Here is a 20,949-nt window from a genome sequence, read left to right on the forward strand (position 1 = left end):
TATTTGTGAAAACCTGTCGAATGTACAACACCAGAAATGAATCCTAATGGTAACTGTGGACTTTGGATGATAATGATGTGTCAGTAGAGGTTCATTGATTGTAACAAATGTACCACTCTAGTACTAGATGTCAATAGTCAGGGATAATGATGGATGTGTGGGGACAGCGAGTATATGGGAACTCTGTGCTTTCCTCTCAGTTCTGTAATCAAGCTAAAATTGCTTTAAGAAAATAAAATTTATTGGGGCACCTGGGTGGCTCAGTGGGTTAAAGCCTCTGCCTTCGGCTCAGGCCATGATCTCAGGGTTCTGGGATTGAGCCCCACATAGGGCTCTCTGCTTGGCAGGGAGCCTGCTTCTTCCCTTCTCTCTCTGCCTGCCTCTCTGCCTACTTGTGATCTCTGTCAAATAAATAAATAAAATCTTTAAAAAAAAAAAAAAAGAAAAGAAAATTTATTAACTAAAAAAAATTTTGTACATGGGTGTTTGCATTTGTCAAAACTCATCAAGTGGTATTTTTAATATTTGTATATTTCATTGCATATAAAATTTACCTCAGTCATGTACAGATATTGAACTATTATATTTAAATTGGAAATATCAATACGATAATGTATTTTCCTCTTTTTAAAAAAGTGTGTATTGGGTGCCTGGGTGGCTCAGTGGGTTAAAGCCTCTGCCTTCAGCTCAGGTCATGATCTCAGGGTCCTGGGATTGAGCCCCACATCGGTCTCTCTGCTCAGCGGGGAGCCTGCTTCCCCCCTCTCTCTCTCTCTGCCTGCCTTTCTGCCTACTTGTAATCTCTGTCTGTCAAATAAATAAATAAAATCTTTAAAAAATAATAAAAATAAAACAATAAAAAAGTGTGTATTTCTTGGGGTGCATGGGTGATGCAGTCTGTCAAGCTTTGGCTGAGGTCATGATCCCAGTGTCCTAGGATCAAGTCCCGTGTTGGGCTCTCTGCTCAGCAAGGAGTCAGCTTTTCCTTCTCCCTCTGCTGCTCCCCCTGTTCCCGCTCTATCTCTTTCTGTTTCTCTCACTGTCAAATAAATAAAATGTTTTTTAAAAACTCATTTATATCCTCTAAAAAAATAAAAAATATATTTTAAAAGTATATATTTCCTTAAGAGAGCCTAATTGGAAAGGAGAAAAACTAGCAATAGAACCAAAGTAAGAGACTCGGGGTAACTTTAGTTGTTGTCTTTGAGATGAATTAATGTGTATTTTTAAAAAGCATTTTTAAAGAGAACACTATTCAAATGAGCTGTAACCATCTGTCACATTGAACTACAAGGTTGGCATTTTTGTCCCCCTTTTAATATAGTAAAACTAAAGTTCAGAGAATTTAAGTGCTTACCCAGAGTTTTAACGTAAGTTGGGTGAGTTAGCAATTGCTGGAGAGGTTTAGGATGGTTCTCCTTAAGGACAGATTAATGGAGAAAAATTACCTTAGAAGTTTCTTTTTAATGTGTTTCATTGCTTAAGCATAAAGTCAGGACAGCAATGTACTTCCCTTTCTAGAGGCTGAATTTCTACCTGTTACCTAAGACTCCTAGGAACCCAGAGCAGATGACCACTGATTTATTTACTTGGTCATATTATATGATGTGATATTTATATGATAAAGTAAACTTTATCAGAATATTAGGTGGAGACATAAATAGGGCAAAATCACATATTTGTTAAACATCCATGTGATTCTGCCCTATTTATGTCTCCACCTAATACTCTGATAAAGTATACTTAACAGTTTTAATCTTTAAAATCAGCTATTTAGATCGAGAACAAGGAAAAGAACCTCAGTTGAGCTGACATTGTTTATTATCCTGGAACCATGAAACTGAAGTCTAATTTATACATTGAATAGCATATTCATAGATTGATCTTTCAGAATTTCTTTTTCAGAACTTCCCCTTGCTCAAGTTCAAGAAGAGAGTGAAGAGGCTCGTTCTGCATCTTCTTTCTTGGCAGAAGTTTCTCAATACACAAATGGGTGAGTAGCAGTCCTTTGGTCCAGCCTATTTGAGTGTTGTTTTAATAATTCAACCTATTAGGGGCGCCTGGGTGGCTCAGTCAGTTGGGTGTCTACCTTTGGCTCTGGTCATAGGATTGAGCCCCACGTCTGGGCTTCCCCCTCAAAGAGGAGTCTGCTTCTCTCTCTCTCTCCCTTTCCCCCTCACCCCCCGCTCATGTTCTCTCTCTCTCTTTCTCAAATAAATAAGTAAAATCTTTAAAAAAATAAAAAATAATTCCACCTCTTAGGTCACTTGTTTGGCAGAGTAACTTTCGAACAATTTTAATTCCAGTTTTTAAAAATCAGTTAAGGGCTTTTGAAATAACAGGTACCCATTTGTTTCTGAGACTGAGACAAGTTTGGACACATCTTCACTCTTATAAAAAATGAAGATAGTAGTTATTTGCTTTAGAAATCTACATGGTAAAAGATGCAAGATTTATGGTTTTCTTTAGGAAACTTTTAGGCTTTAAGATGAAAGCTACTGCCAGTTAAATGTTTTGTATTAAATGGATAAAAAATATTTAAATATTTAGCAATGTTTTTTAAAAGAGGATGTGTCTAGAATTTTAGTCTGATTACTATTCTGTTCTTTTCTGGAATTATTGCCTCTTAGCTGCATTGGCTGTGGTGTTCCTGGCTGGTATTTGTGGGCCTCACTGAAGAATGGCATCACCCCTTACCTTCGCTGTGCTGCATTGTTTTTCCATTATTTACTTGGAATAACTCCACCTGAAGAACTGCTAACCAGTAAGTAGGAAGATGAAATCTCAGAGTAGTAAATAAGGGATTTTTTTCCCCTTATCTTCAACCTCAGAAATATAAAGTGGGGACAGGCAAAACCACTTGTCTATCCCCTGTCTCTTCAGTCAGTGCTCACTCCTAGCATATGTGCGCCTGCTGTGGTTTAGGTTAAAAGTGAGACCAAAAATGAGATTAGCCTCATACTATGCAAAACCTACTCATGGTTCCTCTCTAGGTCTAGTTTATGTATTTGAGCTTATAAAATGCACACAAAATATTTCAGAAAGGATATGCAAAAAATTAGAAACATTGGTACCTTTAGGGAAGAGAATATTTTAGCTAAGTAGAGGGAAAACATTTCTGTATGCTCTGTTATTTGAATTTTGAACATATGACTTATAAAAGAACTAAAGTGCTGCGAGGAGACTCCTGTTGGAACAAACCAAGGACACACATTATCTGAGTAACAATCATGTCCTTTTTTTTACTTGCCTTTAATCTAGATTAAAGTAGACAAAACTTCCTTGTAGCTTTGTGTAGGTAAAATTCAGAACATTTGTATATTTTGTAAGCATCACCAGAATTGTTCAGAGTTGTGCTTTTGGCTGTTGAGATTAAGCTGAACAGCTCAGCTTTATTGGCTCTCAGCTTTTTCTTGAACTCAGTTCAGTAGGGCTTACTTGATCTAGGTTTGTTATGGCTCTATATACAGGCATACCTTGTTTTATTGTGCATGACTTTGCTTTGCAGATACTGTGTTTTTTACAAATTAGAGGTTTGTGGCAAGTGTGTGGTAAGCAAGTCTGTCAGCACCATTTTTCCAACAGCATTTGCTCACTTCATGTCTGTGTCACATTATGATTATTCTTGCAATAGTTCAAATTTTTTCATTATTGTATTTGTGAGTGTGACCTGTGGTAATTGATTATGACTAGCTGAAAGCTCAGATGATGGTTAGCATTTTTTAGCAGTATTTTTTTATTTATGTCTGTACCTTGTTGTTTTAGACCTAATGCTATTGCACACTAAATAGACTACAGTCTAGTAGAAACATAACTTTAATATGCCCTGGGAAACCGGAAATTCACTTGACTTGCTTCACTACAATGCTGGCTTTATTGTGGTGGTCTGGAACCAAACCCACAATTATCTCCATGATATGCCTGTAAATGGGGGGCTACTTTCCAAGTAGTTGCCCATACAGATCTGTTGTTTCCATTTAGAAAAGCATGTATTAATTTATCTAGTTGGTGCTATAATACAACAGTGAGTAAGATTAAGTCTTTTATTGGGAGGAGACTAAATGTATACAAACAGATATATGTAAGTGGTGATGAGTGCAACCAAGAAAAATAACAGGTCAAGGGGATAGAGAGTGCTGGGCTGGAATAATATGTTTCATAGCTAGTCATGGAAGACTTCTCTTTGAGGACACATTGAGCAAAGAGACATTGAAATAAAGATGGGGTTGAACTGGACAGAGAGTTGAAGGAAGAGTATTCCTAAGCAGAAGGAACACTAAATGCAAAGCTTTGCTTGACATCATCAAAGAATAATAAAAAGATGAGTGTAGCTGAAACATAATGAACAGGGTGAGGGTGAACCCCTTTATAAGCTCAAGTACAAGAGATGAACCTCATCTCTTACATGAGGTTCAAGAGGCAGCCAGGGACAGCTTAGGAAGGGCCTTTATTGCCACGATAAGGATTTTGTGTTTTTTGCCTTGTGGTGGAGTGGCATTGGATAAACCTCATCAGGAGAATGAATCAGATTTGCATTTTGAAAGGATCACTGTGGCTTGTCTCCAAGTTTTATGGAGTATAGAAATGAACATAAACAATGAAGAACTCTATCCATAGGTTGACCAGGTAAGAATAATGTGCTTATTAAATGTATTTTTATTCTCTTGCAGATTCTGCAGAAGGAGAGTACGGTGCACTCTGTAGCTATCTGTCTTTACCCACAAATTTGTTCCTACTTTTTCAGGAATATTGGGATACTGTAAGACCCCTCCTCCAGAGGTACTATAAGAGCAAAATATCATTGATGGGTCATTATATAGTTTGGAAATTTTAAATTAAAATTATATGCTAAGTTTCTAGATTGATTAGACTTGATTGAAGTGGGTTAACAAAAAAAAATAGGAGATTCCTAATTCACACATTCAGTGAGTTAGAGAGAAGTCCAGCAGCCATGGCAGCTGGACTTTCCACTTGTCCCACCATGATTACCCTTCCTTGTACTCCTCTTCCCCGCAGCGGCCATTTCTTCCCAGTATCCACCACTGACCCCAGCGGGGTAATAATACCCCAACTTCCTTTTTTTCCTCCAGCCTGGGAGAAGTGGTGGCTTACTATTATTGGCTGATCTTTGGATTGCCTTGCTTTTTTTTTGGCAAAAAAGGTTGGGTTCCCAGCCCTTCTGTCATCTTTATTACCAATTCCTGGTATTAAATTCCTTTTTCAGAATGGTTTCTGTTTTTCTAGCAAGACCTTGATTGATTAGCCCTTTTAAAAAAAGATGAATGGGGCATTTGGGTGGCTCAGTCAGTTAGGCATCTGCCTTCGGCTCAGGTCATGATCCTAGAGTCCTAGCATTGAACCCCATATCAGGCTCCTGCTCAGGAGCATGCTTCTCCCTCTTCTTCCTGCCTGTGCTCTATCTTGCTATCTCTGTCTCTCTCTCTCTCTCTCTTTTTCCTCTCAAATAAACAAATAAAATCTTCAAATAAGTTAATTAATTAAATTTAAAAGAGTTGAATAAAAGAAAGGGGGAAAATAAACAGGCACAAAAATGAAGGAAAGAAAAGCCAAGAGATAAGATGTGAGACAGAAGTCTAACAGAGGCAACATGGGAAGAAGGGACAGAAGGATTTGGAGTGGGTGACTCATGGATGAAGACTGTGCTGAAGTAGTGACGACCTGTTTTCTTTTCTCTTGGCTCCCCATATAGGTGGTGTGCAGATCCTGCATTACTAAACTGTTTGAAGCAAAAAAGCACTGTAGTCAGGTTGGTTTTCCTTCTCAATCCTTTCCCCCCATCTACAGGTTGTGTTTCCAAAAGTAGTTGCTTTGTGGAACATGCAGTCCAGTCTTTCTTCTTCATTCTCACTCAGTACATTGTTTCCCTATGTTTCTTTTAAGTCTTTGCCAGAAATTGGATTCTTCCTACAACTGATTTTTTTCTTGGAGTGGCTATCCTTTCCCTCTTAAATTGTTTCATTCCACCAGCTCCTCTTCCTTAAGCTCTAATACTTATTAAAAGGCACAGGAGGAGATGGCATTTTGGAGCTGCCAGTTTATTAAAATAAAAAAATAGTAACAGTATTACAACACTCCACTTTTTTCCTTTTGAGAATAGAGTAAGATATAAATAGAACTGTTCCCTCTTCCCCTTCCCTTCTGATCTATATACTTAAAGACTACCCAACAAAACTGTTCCTCAGCCCCCAACTGTTACAGCTTAATCAGAATCCACCTCTTCCTCAAAGACTAATTCAAATGTGACCTCCTCCTGCAAGTCTGCTCTAGTAATATGCTCTCAGATGTGTGTGCATGTGTGCCTGCCAGCACTACAAAGCACTCAACAGTAAACTCAGGGCCCAGACTGCATGCTTATTTTCTTTGTATCCTCTCCAAGGCCTTTTTATGTTATATATGTGTCTAATTTTTATTCCAGTTGAATTGCATCAGTAAACAAGCAGAGGAATTGACCCCCAACCTTAAATGCTGACATCAGTACTGTTTTCTCATGGCTAAACCAAACATTGTGACACAATGAGTATTTGCCACCTTCTTTTCTCATCTTTCTTACCCCTCAAACTTCCTTCCCCATATTCTACCTGCTCCTTAACCCAACTTTAGTGGTTTAGAGATTACAGATCCAGCTTTTATAAGTTTGATACAGTAGTATACAGTAGTATACAGTAGTATTCACATCACCAAGAAAAGAGAATAGAGAGAAAAGTTTAAAAGATGAGTACATGTTTTAAAACTGTTAATCTCACACAGTTTTTCCTTTATTTCAGTTCATTGTGTGCCTTTTAGACACCTACTATTTCCTCAGCATGGTGCTAAAATACTTTGGGAGAGTTAAAAGACCTAACACATACAGCTTTTTGGTCGTGGGTAATTTATAATCTAATTATGTACATAAACTAAAGACATAAAATTAAATAGTATATGTATGAATATACTGTTAATGCTATAGAAATTTAAAGAGTAAAATATTCTTAATGATACACAGTTAGTCTTAGAGGAGATAATTTTTAGCTGAACATAGAAGGAATTAGAGAATTTAAGTTAACTGGGGGTCACCTGGGTGGCTCCGCTGTTCAGTGTCTGCCTTCAGCTTGGATCATGATCTCGGGGTCCTAGAATCAAGCCCCACATCAGGGTCTCCACCCTCAGCAGTGAGTCTGCTACCTCTGTGATCTCTCCCACTTTCCCTTTCTCTCTAATAATAATAATAATAATAATAATAATAATAATAATAAAGAATTTAAGGTGATTGGGATTTGAGGATAGAATTTCCACATGATTCACATGACGTTTCCAGGGCATATGTGTAAGGCTTTTATCATATCTGTATTGTATGGTAAGAATGAATAATAATATTTGCAAACATGTTATCAAGTACTAAGTATTTTATATTCCACTTCAAGATCTTATTAAGTCCTCAATAGCTGTGAGCTTCTTCCATACTATTATTTATATTTAACATTTCTTAAATCAGCATGAGTCTTTATATTTTTCTCCCCCCACCACCTCAGAAATGTGTTATTAAATTGATGATATACTTTATGACTGAGAAAGGATAATATATCCATCCTCTATTTACAGACCAGGAAATATAGGCTAAAGTTCAGTGACTTGTCAGGTATAAGAATTTAGGATTTGTAGCGAGGTTTATCTGATTTCAGATGAAATCTGTGAGTTTTTTTGTGGGTTTTTTTTTTCACTTTATAGTCCTTTTTTCTGTGTTCCTCCATCTTTCTATCTCTCTCTCTCTGCCTCCTGCATTTAATGAGGAGTGCCTATGTATTAGTCATGAAGTCTGTGTTCTTAACAACATCTTTATGTTACCTTCCTAGCTATCATGGAAATTTGGCTAGAACATTTAGTCTTAGGAAATAGTGGGATTTGAGTTTGGAAAGGAAACCAGATGATGAAAGATTTGAAATTCTAGGCCAAAAAACTTGGATTTAATGTAGCCAACAGGAGGAATTACTGTGGGTTTCAAGTATGGATCCTTTTGTTATTTTTAAAATACTTGTCCTTCTATTACTTGGTCAATTTTTTTTTAACATGGACTTATTTACTCAGAAGTAAAATTGTCTTTCAAATTATGTTTCTAGATACCCTAGAAAAAGAAATAGTTTGATAGAGCTTCCTGATGACTATAGCTGCCTCCTAAATCAAGCTTCTCATTTCAGGTAAGAAGAAATATATTTCTAAAAAATTTTTAAGCTTGCAATTGATATGTATCACCACTAGCAAACTTTTTTTAAAGTGACCACTGAGCATCCTCTATAATAGTGGTTGTCAGTTTCTTTCTTATTATTGAGGTGAGAACCATAAAACAAACAATTAATGATGATAAATTAGTGATGAGTACAATTCAGTGCTGTTTAGTGTATTCACAGTGTTGTGCAACCACCACCTCTCTCTAGTTTCAAAACTTTTTCATCACGCCAGAGAAATCCTTGTATCCACTAAGTAATCACTCCCCTTTTCCCTCTTTCCCAATCCCCTGGTAACCAGTAATCTGCTTCCTGTCTCTATGGATCTGCCTATTCTGGAGTCTGAGAAAAGGAGTCAGATAAAAGGAGTCACATAATGTGTGACCTTTTGTGTCTGGCTTCTTTCACTTGGTATAGTTTTTGAGGTCATTTATGTTGTAGTATGTATTCAGTCCTTTCTTGGCTAAATTAATATTCCACCATAGGGGTACCTGGTTGACTTAGTCAGTGGATCATGCAGCTCTTGATCTTGGGGTTGTGAGTTTGAGCCCCATGTTAGGTGTAGAGATTATTTAAAAATAAAGCCTTAAAAATAATAATAACAATATTCCATTGTATGTATAAACCAGAGTTTATCTGTTTATCCATTGATGAGCTTTTAGGTTGTTTCCTCCTTTTGACTATTAAGAATAATGCTACCCAATGTCCACAATAGCCCAACTATGGAAAGAACCTAGATGTCCATCAACAGATGAATGGATAAAGATGTGGTTATATATACAATGGAATACTATGCAGCCATCAAAAGAAATGAAATGTTGCTTTTTGCAATGATGTGGATGGAATTAGAGGGTATTTTGCTGAGCAAAATATGATCTCCCTGATATGAAGAATTTGAGAGGCAGGGTGGAAGGCTAGGGGGGTAGGGATGGAAAAAATGAAACAAGATGGGATTGGGAGAGAGACAAACCAGAAGAGACTCTTAATCTCACAAAACAAACTGAGGGTTGCCAGGGGAAAAGGGGTAGGGAGAGGTGGTTGGGTTGTGGACATTGGGAAGGGTATGTGCTATGGTGAGTGCTATGAAGTGTGTAAACCTGGCGATTCACAGACCTGTACCCGTGGGGCTAATAATATATTATACGTTAACAAAAAATTAAAAATTAAAAAAAAAAAGAATGCTACCATTAACATTCATGTACAAGTTTCTATGTGGACATATGTTTTCATTTCTCTTGGGTATATATTCCTAGAAGTAGAATTACTGGGTCATTATGATAATTCTGTGTTTAAATCTTTGAGTAGCCACTAAACTGTTTTCCATAATTAAACCAGTTTATATTCCCATCAACAATATAAGTGGACTCCTGTTTTTCATATCCTTGTCAACACTTGTTGTTTTCTATTTTTTAAATGAAAACTATCCTAGTGGGTATAAAATGGTAGCTCATTGAGGTTTGATACACATTTTCTTAATGACCACTTATGTTAAACATCTTTTCATGTCCTTGTTGGACATTTGTGTAGTTCTTTGGAGAAATGTCTGTTTAAGTCCTTTACCCTTCTTGCATTGGACTGTTTTGTTGTTGAGTTGTAAGACTATATTGAAGGGGAGGAAAACTCTTCCTTTCTTTCCTCTGGGTTCTTTAGCCAAATAATTAAATTGACATAAGACAGATTAAGAGGAGAAAAGTTTAATTTTGCATATGTGGGAGCTCATAGAAATACAAGACTCAAAGTAATGACTGGGTTTATATCTTTTAGTCAAAGAAACAGTTTTTTGTGAAGATTTGACAAAACAAAGGGGTTTAGGCATGGAGTAACAAATTAATGAAGAAGTAAGAGTTTGTTTATACAGGCTTCTTTCTTTTTAATTTTTTAAAGATATTTTTTATTTGTTTGACAGAGAGGGGGCGGTTCACAAGTAGGCAGAGAGAGAGAGAGAGAGGGAAGCAGGCTCCCCACTCCCCACTCCCCACTCAGGCTCCCCACTCAGCAGAGTGCCCAATGCGGGGCTCGATCCCACAACCCCGGGATCATGACCTGAGCCAAAGGCAGAGGTTTTAACCCACTGAACCACCCAGGAGCCCCTATATAGCCTTCTTGAACTTGAATTCCCTATCTCTGGTGGTAAGGGTACTTTCTATGCTTCTGGTATAGGGAGGATACCTTCACATGGGAGACTTATATGGTCAGAGTGTCCTTTTTGCACCTGCTGTTTCTTAAGTAACTTTAATTCAAAATAATCAATATGCCAAAGTGGCATGTTTTGGGATGGCCTCTTCTGTTCTCTTTCAGTATAATCTGGATATTCAGCACTTATCAGATTTTTATTTCGCAAATATTTTCTTCCATCCTATAGGTTGTGTTTTCACATTCTTCATAATGTTTTCAATATGTAAATGTTAATTTTAGGGGTACCTGGGTGGCTCATTCCTTAAGCGTCTCCCTTCAGCTCAAGTCATGATCCCAGTGTCCTGGGATGGAGCCCCGCTTTGGGCTCCCTGCTCAACGGAAGCCTGCTTCTCCCTCTCACTCCCCCCTTGTGTTCCCTCTCTTGCTGTGTCTCGGTCAAATAAATAAATAAAATCTTTTTTTTTTTTTTAAGTTCATTTTACCTATTTTTTTGTTTGTTTCTTGTGTTTTTGGTGTCAAAACTAAAAATCCATTGCCAGATCTGAGGTCATGAAGGTTTACCCCTTTGTTTTCTTTGAATAGTTTTGTAGTTTTAGCTTTATGTTTAGACTGTGGGTTTGTTTTTGGGGTTTGGTTTTTTTTTTAAGATTTTATTTATTAGAGAGAGAAAACAAGCAGGAGGAGTGGGAGAGGGAGAAGCAGGCTTCCCGCTGAGCAGAGAGCCTGATATGGAACTTGATCCCAGGACCCTGGGCTCGTGACCTGAGGTGAAGGCAGAGGTTTAACTGACTGAGCCACCCAGGTACTCCTAGACTGTGGATTTGTTTTGAGTTAATTTCTGGAATAAGACAGGAGGTCCAACTTCATTCTTTCTTTCATATGGTTTCCAATTAACCCAGCACCATTTTTTAAGAGTTTGGATAATCTTGGTACCCATGTTGAAAATCAATTGGTCATGGATGTTTGGGTTCCTTTCTAAATTCTAAAGTCTATTCCATTAGTCTATTTGTCTGTACTGATGCTAATACCACACTTTTAATTACCATGGCTATATAGTAAGTTTTGAAATTATAACGTGCCGCCTTTCCAACTTTTTCTTTTTCAGTGTTGCTTTGACTGTGAATAGGTCATACTTTTCTGCTTCTTTGTAAGCTGTTAGTTTTGTTGAGAATGGGACATTTTTATTATTGTAGTGGCTCTGTAAATCAAAATCTACCTCATTCCCAAGAATTGTCACTGTTGCTTGATAAAGGCTTCAGGTGTCTCTTTAGTGACTTTTCCAAACTGTTTTTGTTTTTGTTTTTGTTTTTGTTTTTTGCAAAGACTGTGTTCCTTTTTGTGTATCCACTAAAGTCTCTGTTCCATTATCTCTGCAGTCAGCCAGGAACTGACAAGATTTCCTTAAATTTCTTTATCCAACAAGAAAAGTGAAGAGAAGAAAAAAATATAAAGAATATCCTGTCTCTTTAAATTCCCTCTCACTGCAGAGAAAGTTACTTTAGTCCAGGGGTTGAAACAATGGCCAGTATCTCTGTCAGCCTCCCAGTAAACTGCCAGGTAGAACTAAGCCCACAAGCATGATTTTTGAGGACATCATCTCTATTACCCATCATGGCACCAGCAAACCACACCGGAATTATGGGCAGCCACCCCCATAGCTACCTGCTATAGGGCTGGGAGTTAGGAGGTGGTAGTCATATAACACAAAAAGCCAAAATTCATTGAAACTTAACCAGCCTCTTTCTTTGTTAAGCCCTCCTGTGGATGCTGCAAGTGTTCACCTAGATTCCAAGTTCCAAAATAGTTGCTTCAGGCAGTTCTTGCCAGATCAATAGTTGTATTGTAGAAGAAACAATTCCCGGAGCTTGGAGCTTGATACTCTACCATGTTCTAGAATATCTCCCCACAACTTTTTTTTAAAGCTATAGGAGCCTTTTTTTTTTTTTAAGCACTCTAAGAATCATCATTTATTCCTGTATCTTTTAACAGTGTGCTACTGTAGAATTGTGGTCAGCACATCTGTCAGCTGAAATAAACTGTTTTCAACTTCATAAACAAATAGTTCTCTTAGAAATATCTTTTATACATGTGTCGTTAAGCACTGTTATATGTGCATTAGAGTGAGGTGACCACATCCTCACTGAAATAACACTGAAGAACCCTTGTTTGTGCAAGCCAAATCTTATATGAAATCTTATTAGACAGCAAAACAAGTAATAGCATTGTGGCTCAGGTTTAAGCCTGGGTACTAGAGAGACAAGTACACCACCTTAGCCTCTTTTGATACTTGTTCCCCTCTACCTCAATCAAAATAAATGCCACACTAACGCAGTGTTTCTCAGACTTTATTTTATCTTCCTCTTCCCTTTCACTGATTGCTTTAAAAAAAAATCTGGATGATAAAGACTGGTAAGAAGTACAATAAACAAGTTACATTGTACTTGTTATGAATATCATATATGAATTACCTGTTAGTTACTTTTATAAGAAAACAGCATGAGCTTAAACACATGATTCTATATGATAAAGTAATGTCATATTGTTGGGTCCCCCAATAATGGGCCCATGGTCAAAGGAGGGAGACTGATACAAAGCGAAGGTTAAGCAAAGCTTTATTTCGCACCAAGCATCAAGAATCAAACAGACCGTCAAACAAACCGGTCAGGGCCGCCCCTTAAATAGAGGGCAACCCCTCCCTGCCTCATAAACTAACTTTTATAGAACAAAGACCATGTGGTTGACCCTGGCCACACACAGGTGGCGAATGAGAAACACAGAAAGCTGCACAGTCATGCTAGGTCACACACGGGTGGCCAACTGAACTACAATTTACCCTATAGTAGACATTTGAACTAGCCTATCACCTTGGTCAGAATTGGTGCCCAAAAGGCGGGGCCCGCACTCCTTGGTAGCTAGGGAGACAGTATGCAGGCTCTACTGATTGGATGTCTCCCCATGACTCACCTCATCCCTGCATTTAGCCTGTTATCTCCACCTGAACTGACCCACCCTTGTCTTTGGGCTTTATTACCTAGGACTGGTTTCCCAGACTTGCTTTTAAGTAAGTTGGGGGGGGTGTCAGTTTAAGTTTTACTGCATAAACAACAAAATGGCTGTTCAACTGAGGTGGTGCTACTCTGGCTAAATAGGCCCTTACAATATAACATTAACAGTTCACACTTACCTTGCTATAATATGATGTAAGTTATTCAAATAACATAAATTCATGAGCTGCACGCCACCAATGTAATGCCCCTGGATGGAGAAGTTATATTCATGTCTGCCTTAGCCATTGGTGTGTGAATATTTCATATTTGAATCACAATGAATCATGTCTTAAAAATAATAGGCCAGAATTACTATTGATGCAGTTATGTATCCTTGACATTCAGGTGGCATCACACCACCACCCATAGCAAACCAGATTAATAGTGATGACATGAAATTAGCAGTAATTTGTAATTAAAAGGCAAGAATCTCAGTCTGAAAATCAAAGCCTAGTCAAGACTTTATTGATGATGTATGGTAATAGAGCATCTTGTTTTGCAAATGGCAGGAATTCCAAAGCTCAGTTAGGAGTTCTGTAATATTAAGCATTGTACAGCAGCCAGACTTCTTAATAAATTTAATTAGAGCTCTCAGAAAACACAAAGAACTCTTAAATTTTGTTTCAAGGATATCAGTTAATAATTCTAATGAACTGCCTTGGCGGACAAAGGGACTATTGTAGTCCTTAGTCATATGTTAAATAACTTGCTGTCATTTGAAGGAGCAAAGAAAGGGATTGCAGTTGATTATAATTTTGAGGGTTTGAAGAGCCCTTATGTGGCCTCTGAGAATCACTGATCTCCAAAATGATTAGGGAAATTGTCTCATTCTGTTACAACCCTTTCTTTGAGCCCTGAGCCAGGGACTTTAATGGGTCCAGCAGGGGCTTGGGCAGCCCATACTCTCTCTCTTGTACTAGTTACAATTGATCTTGCTTTTAGTTCCATGTTGTTTGTCCCATGCAGATTAGGTTCAACCACCTAAAGAAATGGCTGAGCCATTCACCTCTCAGCCCTTAAAACATGAGCTAGATGGTTTCAGAAATTGCATCCAAAATGCAGTGATTCAAAATGCAGCTCCAAATGCAGTGATTCTCCTAATCTTAGGGCTGTATTGCTATTACAGAATCCCAGTGAATAGGTAAATCCCAGTGTTAAGGAGTATCACTGTTGGCTCCTAGAAGGATCTGAGGAGAGTGTTAGTCACTAATCACAGTGAAAATCCCTCTGGATGATACTACATACTGGTTTTAAGTAAAGTGAAAATAAATCTTATGATCTCTTCCAGTTCTTTGTCACCACCAGTTTCCATTAAGACTGAGCCATTTCTACTGTAGGAGGGTAAGCTGTCCCAGTTACTATACTTTAGGTATCACCCCTTTTTTCTTCTGTAGGGTATTAGTGATAGGACTCAGCCATCCTGTACTAAGTGAAAGATTTTGGCTTTATCCAAAAAGAGCTAAAATTGTGTTCTTCCCTCTGGAAGTGAAAATAGTCTCCTCACCTCCCAGAGAAAGGAGTGGAATACCTGTGCACAGAGTCCTTCTGCTCCTATGTAGACAGTAGTCGTTTTATATCTTACCTGAGAAATGAGGGATCAGAGAATAAACTGTTAATGCCTTATTGGAGATGGAGGTTCTTTTGATGTTCTTTATTCTGACCCCATTTTAGGCCTCAATGGATCTCGGCTTACTGGTTGCATTTATTTATCGCTCCCCAAATAAAGGAATTCTTGATGTTTCTAATATGTCCATTAGAAGGCAGAGATAGGAGTGTAGAAAGCTTCTTCTTTTTTTTTTTTTTTTAAAGATAGCATTATCACTTTAATTCGGAGAGTGATACCTCTCTTTGAGGGGCATTACAGCAAGGCTCTAGCATGCTTCTGTGTAAAATGGTAGATCTCAGCGTACTGCTTGGTTCAAGCAAGTCAACTCTGTCACTTTTTCCTTCCTAAGGACTTGCTTTGTTTCCCAGATAGTGTGTGAACTCTAATACTACAGTCTTATTTTAACCCTAAAGAACTCAATAAAACAAAATAGACAGGAAAATGTATCTGAACCCTTACTGCACATTTGTGATTTAAAAAAAAATTTATTTTACACCTAACCAGTTCATATTCCTCTAATACTGAGGACATAAGCTTGACGAAACCAATCCAGAGGAGGGAGTTGACTATAATTGGTCATGTCAGATGAATACTAGATTCTGTAAAAGTATCTCAGTCTCAAGACATATTTAATTGCCAAACTATGGGAATTATCAGGATACTGTATGTTTAATAAAAAGTTTTCTTACTATGGATTAATCAGGAGATTTTTTTATTGTCTTTATTAAAGAGGAATCATATAATTAAATTAATTAAGTGTTTTGGGGCAACTGGGTGGCTCAGTCCGCTAGGCATCCAGCTCTTGATTTCAGCTCAGATCATGATCTCAGGGTTGTGAGACGGGTCCCTACATTGGGCTCTGCGCTAAGCATGGAACCTGCTCTTCACCCTGGGCATAGAGCCTGTGTGGGATTTTCTCTTTCTCTCTCCCTCTCTAAATGAATGAGTGAATGAACATTTTCTTGTGTTTTTAAGAGCTTTCTTTTCTGCAAAGCAGCCCATAATGAACGCAATTCATTGCTAACTGAATATATCATGCTTTTATTGTTTCTCCCCATACTGAATGTTTTCTTCTCCTTTGAGGTGCCCACGGTCTGCAGATGATGAGCGAAAGCACCCTGTCCTTTGTCTTTTCTGTGGAGCCATACTGTGTTCTCAGAACATTTGCTGCCAAGAAATTGTGAATGGGGAAGAGGTTGGAGCTTGCATTTTTCATGCACTTCACTGTGGAGCTGGAGTCTGCATTTTCCTAAAGTGAGTAGTGAGTGTTCTGGATGCTTCATAATGAACTTACGGAATCTGGAGGCTATTATGGTAGGATAGTGTGTTGGTAGGAAATGGTCTATCAGAAGTTAATAGACCTGTTATTCACATGAAATTGAACTTGAGACGATATTACAGAATATTACAAAATAAGTTTGAAAAAAAGATTCTGTTCACATTCAATTATTTGTGGTATATTTTAAGCATAATAGAGTTTGCATTGATTACTCTGGTGTTGTATAACACTCAGGTGTGGTGAAAGGACTTGGAGTCCTCACACTTACATTTAAAAAGTACCTATGCAAGGTTGTCCTTTGAATACATTCATTTTCTTCATTTCCGCTATCAGGCAACCATTGTTTTCCCTGGTCTCAGCAAAAGGCTGAGAGTGAAACAAAAGTTAACTTAATGTTTATGAAAGAACAGTACAGGTTTCCTGAGAGAAATAAAATTCAAAGTGGAGATGGGTGCTTTTTCTTTCCATTTATGTAAGCCCAAATATCTAACTATGGGATGTGTATTTATTGCGTGTAGGCATCTGTTGGAACAGTGGGAATAAATTCTTAGAAGCCACACCCAAACACCTATTTTCTGCTTTTAGGAAACTTACAGCATGTAAACCCACTACCTATTCCATCTGTTTATTTTATGTCACTCTCAGGTACTTATCCCTTCTGTACATGTGCATACAGACATTCTTTTTATATCTTCCTGCTAGGCTGTAACAGGCACAAGTAACTTCACAGTGGCAATAGTTCTTTATAATTTTCACTGTTGGAGGCTGGCTCTAACTGGAAATGGCTTGACATTTCCCTAGCTGACCTTCTTTCTGGCCCAAAGTTATCAGAACAAGAGATGTTCTGTCCTTCTGTTAAGTTCCCCATTCTAGGTTGTAGGTCCAGAAACAACAGAAACAACCCTGGACATCATTTTCCAGGGTATCTGTGGCTCAAGTGGGACAGGTTCCTTCCTCTCTTCAATATATTCAGTCAGTATTAATGGTCCCATTTCCCTAAATCCACTGATCCTTTCCCATACTTAAGTAAAAATTGCAGTGTTCACTCTCTTTTATTTAAACAAAACATAGTTTAGTCTGTTGGTCTATGTTTACTGTCTTTATACTGAATTCCTAACAGATATTGGCCGTGCCTTTTCTTTAGATTAACTTTGATTTAGTGCCTATCATTTGCATACGTGCAGTTAATAATATTTCAATTGGTTGTTTTTTCCTTCAGAATCCGAGAATGCAGAGTAGTCCTGGTTGAAGGTAAAGCCAGAGGCTGTGCCTATCCAGCCCCTTACTTGGATGAATATGGAGAAACAGACCCTGGCCTGAAGTAAGATTGGTTTATTTATTTTTCATTTTAGTCCCATTATTGGACATGGACAGTAACCGTTCTTTAAACACAAAAACTAATGCTAAATATTGGGAGTTATTTTAAAAATAAGTATAAATTAAAAATGCTAAGTATGATACCACCCTAAATGTAGCACATAATTTTGAACAGCTTTGTGCTTCTCCAGAATGTGAGGGTAATCCTCCTCTATAATTAAAGATGTAGCCATCCTAATGTTTGAATATTATGTTGTTTTTAATCAACCTTTGTTCAGAATTACTTAGAAGGTCTAAGTATGGAGGTAGTCTTTGGATTAAGGGAGAAAATAGCTGAATCATGAAAGTAGCTATTGACTGAGGATAAGATCTGAGTTGTTCCAGAAAGGTAAGAAGTAACAGAATTTTTTACTTAATTAGGCAAGTTGAAAATATCCAACCAACTGGGCACTTGAATGCCTCCAGACTGAGGATCTCACAGTTCTCCATAATTGCAACAGCCAAACTTCAGTCATTTGAGATTAGCTGTGTTATGGACTGTACTGCCTTAGAATTGATGTGGAATAGTTTTGTTTAAATATTTGCTAATTACCAGCAAATTTGTTATGTCGTAAAGACAACAATAAGGAAATATTTCTGAGGAGCAGAATGTAATTTGAGGGCTTAGTGTTATATTTCAAACTTAATCTCTCCTATACAAAGACCAGAAATCAAAGCTAAGTAAACTGTATGAGGCCAAAAAGCCATTAAGGCCCCATCATACTACCCAGAAAAGGAATAGAGCTGCTTCATGTTATAAACCTTACATTTAAATGGGGTCTCATAATGCCTGTGATATACTTTGCCTCTTTTCTGAATAATCAAGGAGTAAATTTCTGCTTCATCAGCTAAGTGATCTGTTAAGTTTGTGGTGATTAGGGGTGAAGGGAGAATATCCCTTTTAAAACTCTGTCATTGTGATTCCTCCCAGTTCTAAGAACATCTCAAGAATGTGAACTAATTTAAGCAGTAAAGATGTGGCAGTTATTTGATTTGAACTTACCTGTTGTTTGTTTGTTTGTTTGTTTTTTCCCTGAAGGAGGGGCAACCCCCTTCATTTATCTCGTGAGCGATATCGGAAGCTCCATTTGGTGTGGCAACAACACTGCATTATAGAAGAGATTGCTAGGAGCCAGGAAACTAATCAGATGTTATTTGGATTCAACTGGCAATTATTGTGAGCTTCAGCCTTGCCTTGGGACAGTCACAAATGAAGAACAGTAATGAAGACCGATTCAAAATTACGGAGATCTTTCTGAGGGCTAGGGAAGGGTTGGCGGGTCTTTGCTCCATGTCCAGATTCACATACATCAATACAATATTCCCTAACGGAGTATTGCTTTCAATTAGTGAAAATATGCTTAAAGGAGAAAAAAGACATTGATTAATCTGTTTTATGTTCTAGAACACTAAAAAATGCTTCTTTACCCCAAGTGTCTGATTCTGCTATTTCCAGAAAACACATTTCCCTTCATAATCTGTCCCCCTTTTTTTCATTTCATTCACCTGGTAAGTGAAGTCACATTAAGCAGTTGTGGACATTTTTTTATGTTGGCTAACTCTTCTACAGTTTTGTGTTGGTTATTTCCCACACATAACCAGGTTTAGTTTAGCTGATATTGAAGCACTGATGGGATTCTAATCTGTGGTAGTCTTCCATGCAGCTAAAGAGGAATTGCAGAAACCATGCAGTATACTTCAACTGAGAAAGTTTCCAAAAGAGTAATTTTTTTTTAATTACTTCTCTTTTAAGGAAATACCCCTAATGTGCCACTTACTGTTTCAGCCAGAAATCAAACAACTCTTTCTGTGGGCAGAGTTGCCATTTTTAAGGCAAATTTCTGCTAATGTGGAAAAGCTTTTTGCCCATTGTAGACCTCAAGAATAGGATAAGATAGGTTAATGTATACATTATCCTATCCCTCATGGGCCAAAGAAACTGTAGTTCTCACCTCTTACCACAAATAGCTTTGTTGAATTTTGAAATTATACTTTCTATTTTCCAGAGGCAAATTTCTAAAATGAGTTCCCTTATCTCATGTTTGTGGCACCATCCTATTTGACTCTTAAGAACCTGATGCAGTTCTGATGTAAACTATCTCTAGAACGAAGATAAGAAAATTCCCCCGGTGAATGGAGCATGGCAGCTGTCAATAAGAACAATCAGATTGAAGCCAACTCTGTCATCTTCTGTGTCTTTGTAAAAGACATATCCTTCCGTTGTTACCTGTGTGCAACCTTTTCATAAACTCTGGTTTTATGACTAGTACTGACAACCAAAAAAGCCATGTGATCAGTGGTTATGTGTCCTGTTATAATATGCTGTGGTTGAGCCATCGTGTTTATAGATAATAGAGCTCTCCCGAATCTGTGTGTAGACTTCCTGGTTTTTGGCTTTAAGTTTTTATATCAAGAACTTGTGATCTAAACAGCAGACAGAAGATAAATTGAAATCTTCCACTTTAGCTTCTGTTGTCTCTGGAGTAATGTCAAGAATTTGAAAGATGCATTCAAAGGCCATCTGATTTTGCCTTTGGTGACTACCATCATATATGTGTGTAAATGTTTTCCTATCTTCTTTTTGCTCAGCAAAGGCAAACAAATAAAAATACATTTGCAAAGTGATGATGCACATTTGGGGTTAGATTTTCTTGGTGTTGTTGTGTAAAGTAAAGATGGGCTTTGCGGTAAAGTATTGGCATGAACAGGTATCAGAATCATAATCATGATTTTATACTTGAATAATTATTATTCAGAAGGTATCAGGAAACAGATACAATTCCACTGAACTATTTGTAACAAGTGATGAGTGAGGATCCGAAAATTCAGTATTCTGCTTGTCCAGTTTGTCAGTATGATTAAATGATTAGAACATCTCCCTTTATTTCTGATATAATTTGGGGGGGGGGGGGTAGGTGGTCTGACTGGAAAATCTGAGCCAGAATAGGCAACAGAAGATGCTGACTTCTGCCCTAACTGATTGGCCCCATTTAGCAAAGATAAACTGACTTTTTATTTCTAGTCTTTTTATATTCACTTCATAAACCCTTTGGTTAAGCTCTTAAGCTGCCAGAGGGACTACCCTGTCCTGGCCAGTCAGACCTTCACTGCCAAAGAACCCATTTCATATTGAGTTCCACTCTTGAGATTGATTCAGACCCCTGCACTAGAGATAAATATGTGTCTCAGTGCTGTCCCCAGCCCTAGGGATTTCTAATTATATTCAAATATCATAGTGGTTTGCCTTCATCATTGCAAACAATTTAATTATGCTTACAGAGTTTACTTGCAAATGAGCAAAAAGTC

General features: G+C 37.7%; 1 protein-coding gene across 2 annotated transcripts in view; it reads left to right on the top strand.

Moving 5' to 3' along the window:
• The window catches only part of UBR1 (ubiquitin protein ligase E3 component n-recognin 1), a 142,893-nt gene extending 122,625 nt beyond the window's left edge, over positions 1-20,268 (top strand). For both annotated transcript variants that reach the window (XM_082735361.1, XM_082735362.1), the window contains exons 40-47: positions 1,906-1,993; positions 2,631-2,764; positions 4,671-4,779; positions 5,711-5,767; positions 8,115-8,192; positions 16,092-16,262; positions 17,507-17,608; positions 18,683-20,268. In XM_082735361.1, coding sequence (XP_082591487.1) covers positions 1,906-1,993; positions 2,631-2,764; positions 4,671-4,779; positions 5,711-5,767; positions 8,115-8,192; positions 16,092-16,262; positions 17,507-17,608; positions 18,683-18,824 — 881 coding nt within the window. In that variant the 3' untranslated portion in view covers positions 18,825-20,268. The remainder of the gene's footprint in view (positions 1-1,905; positions 1,994-2,630; positions 2,765-4,670; positions 4,780-5,710; positions 5,768-8,114; positions 8,193-16,091; positions 16,263-17,506; positions 17,609-18,682) is intronic.
• The last annotated feature ends 681 nt before the right edge of the window (positions 20,269-20,949 follow it).

This window comes from Mustela nivalis (assembly GCF_964662115.1).
Source record: "Mustela nivalis genome assembly, chromosome: 6".
Classification (NCBI taxonomy): domain Eukaryota; kingdom Metazoa; phylum Chordata; class Mammalia; order Carnivora; family Mustelidae; genus Mustela; species Mustela nivalis.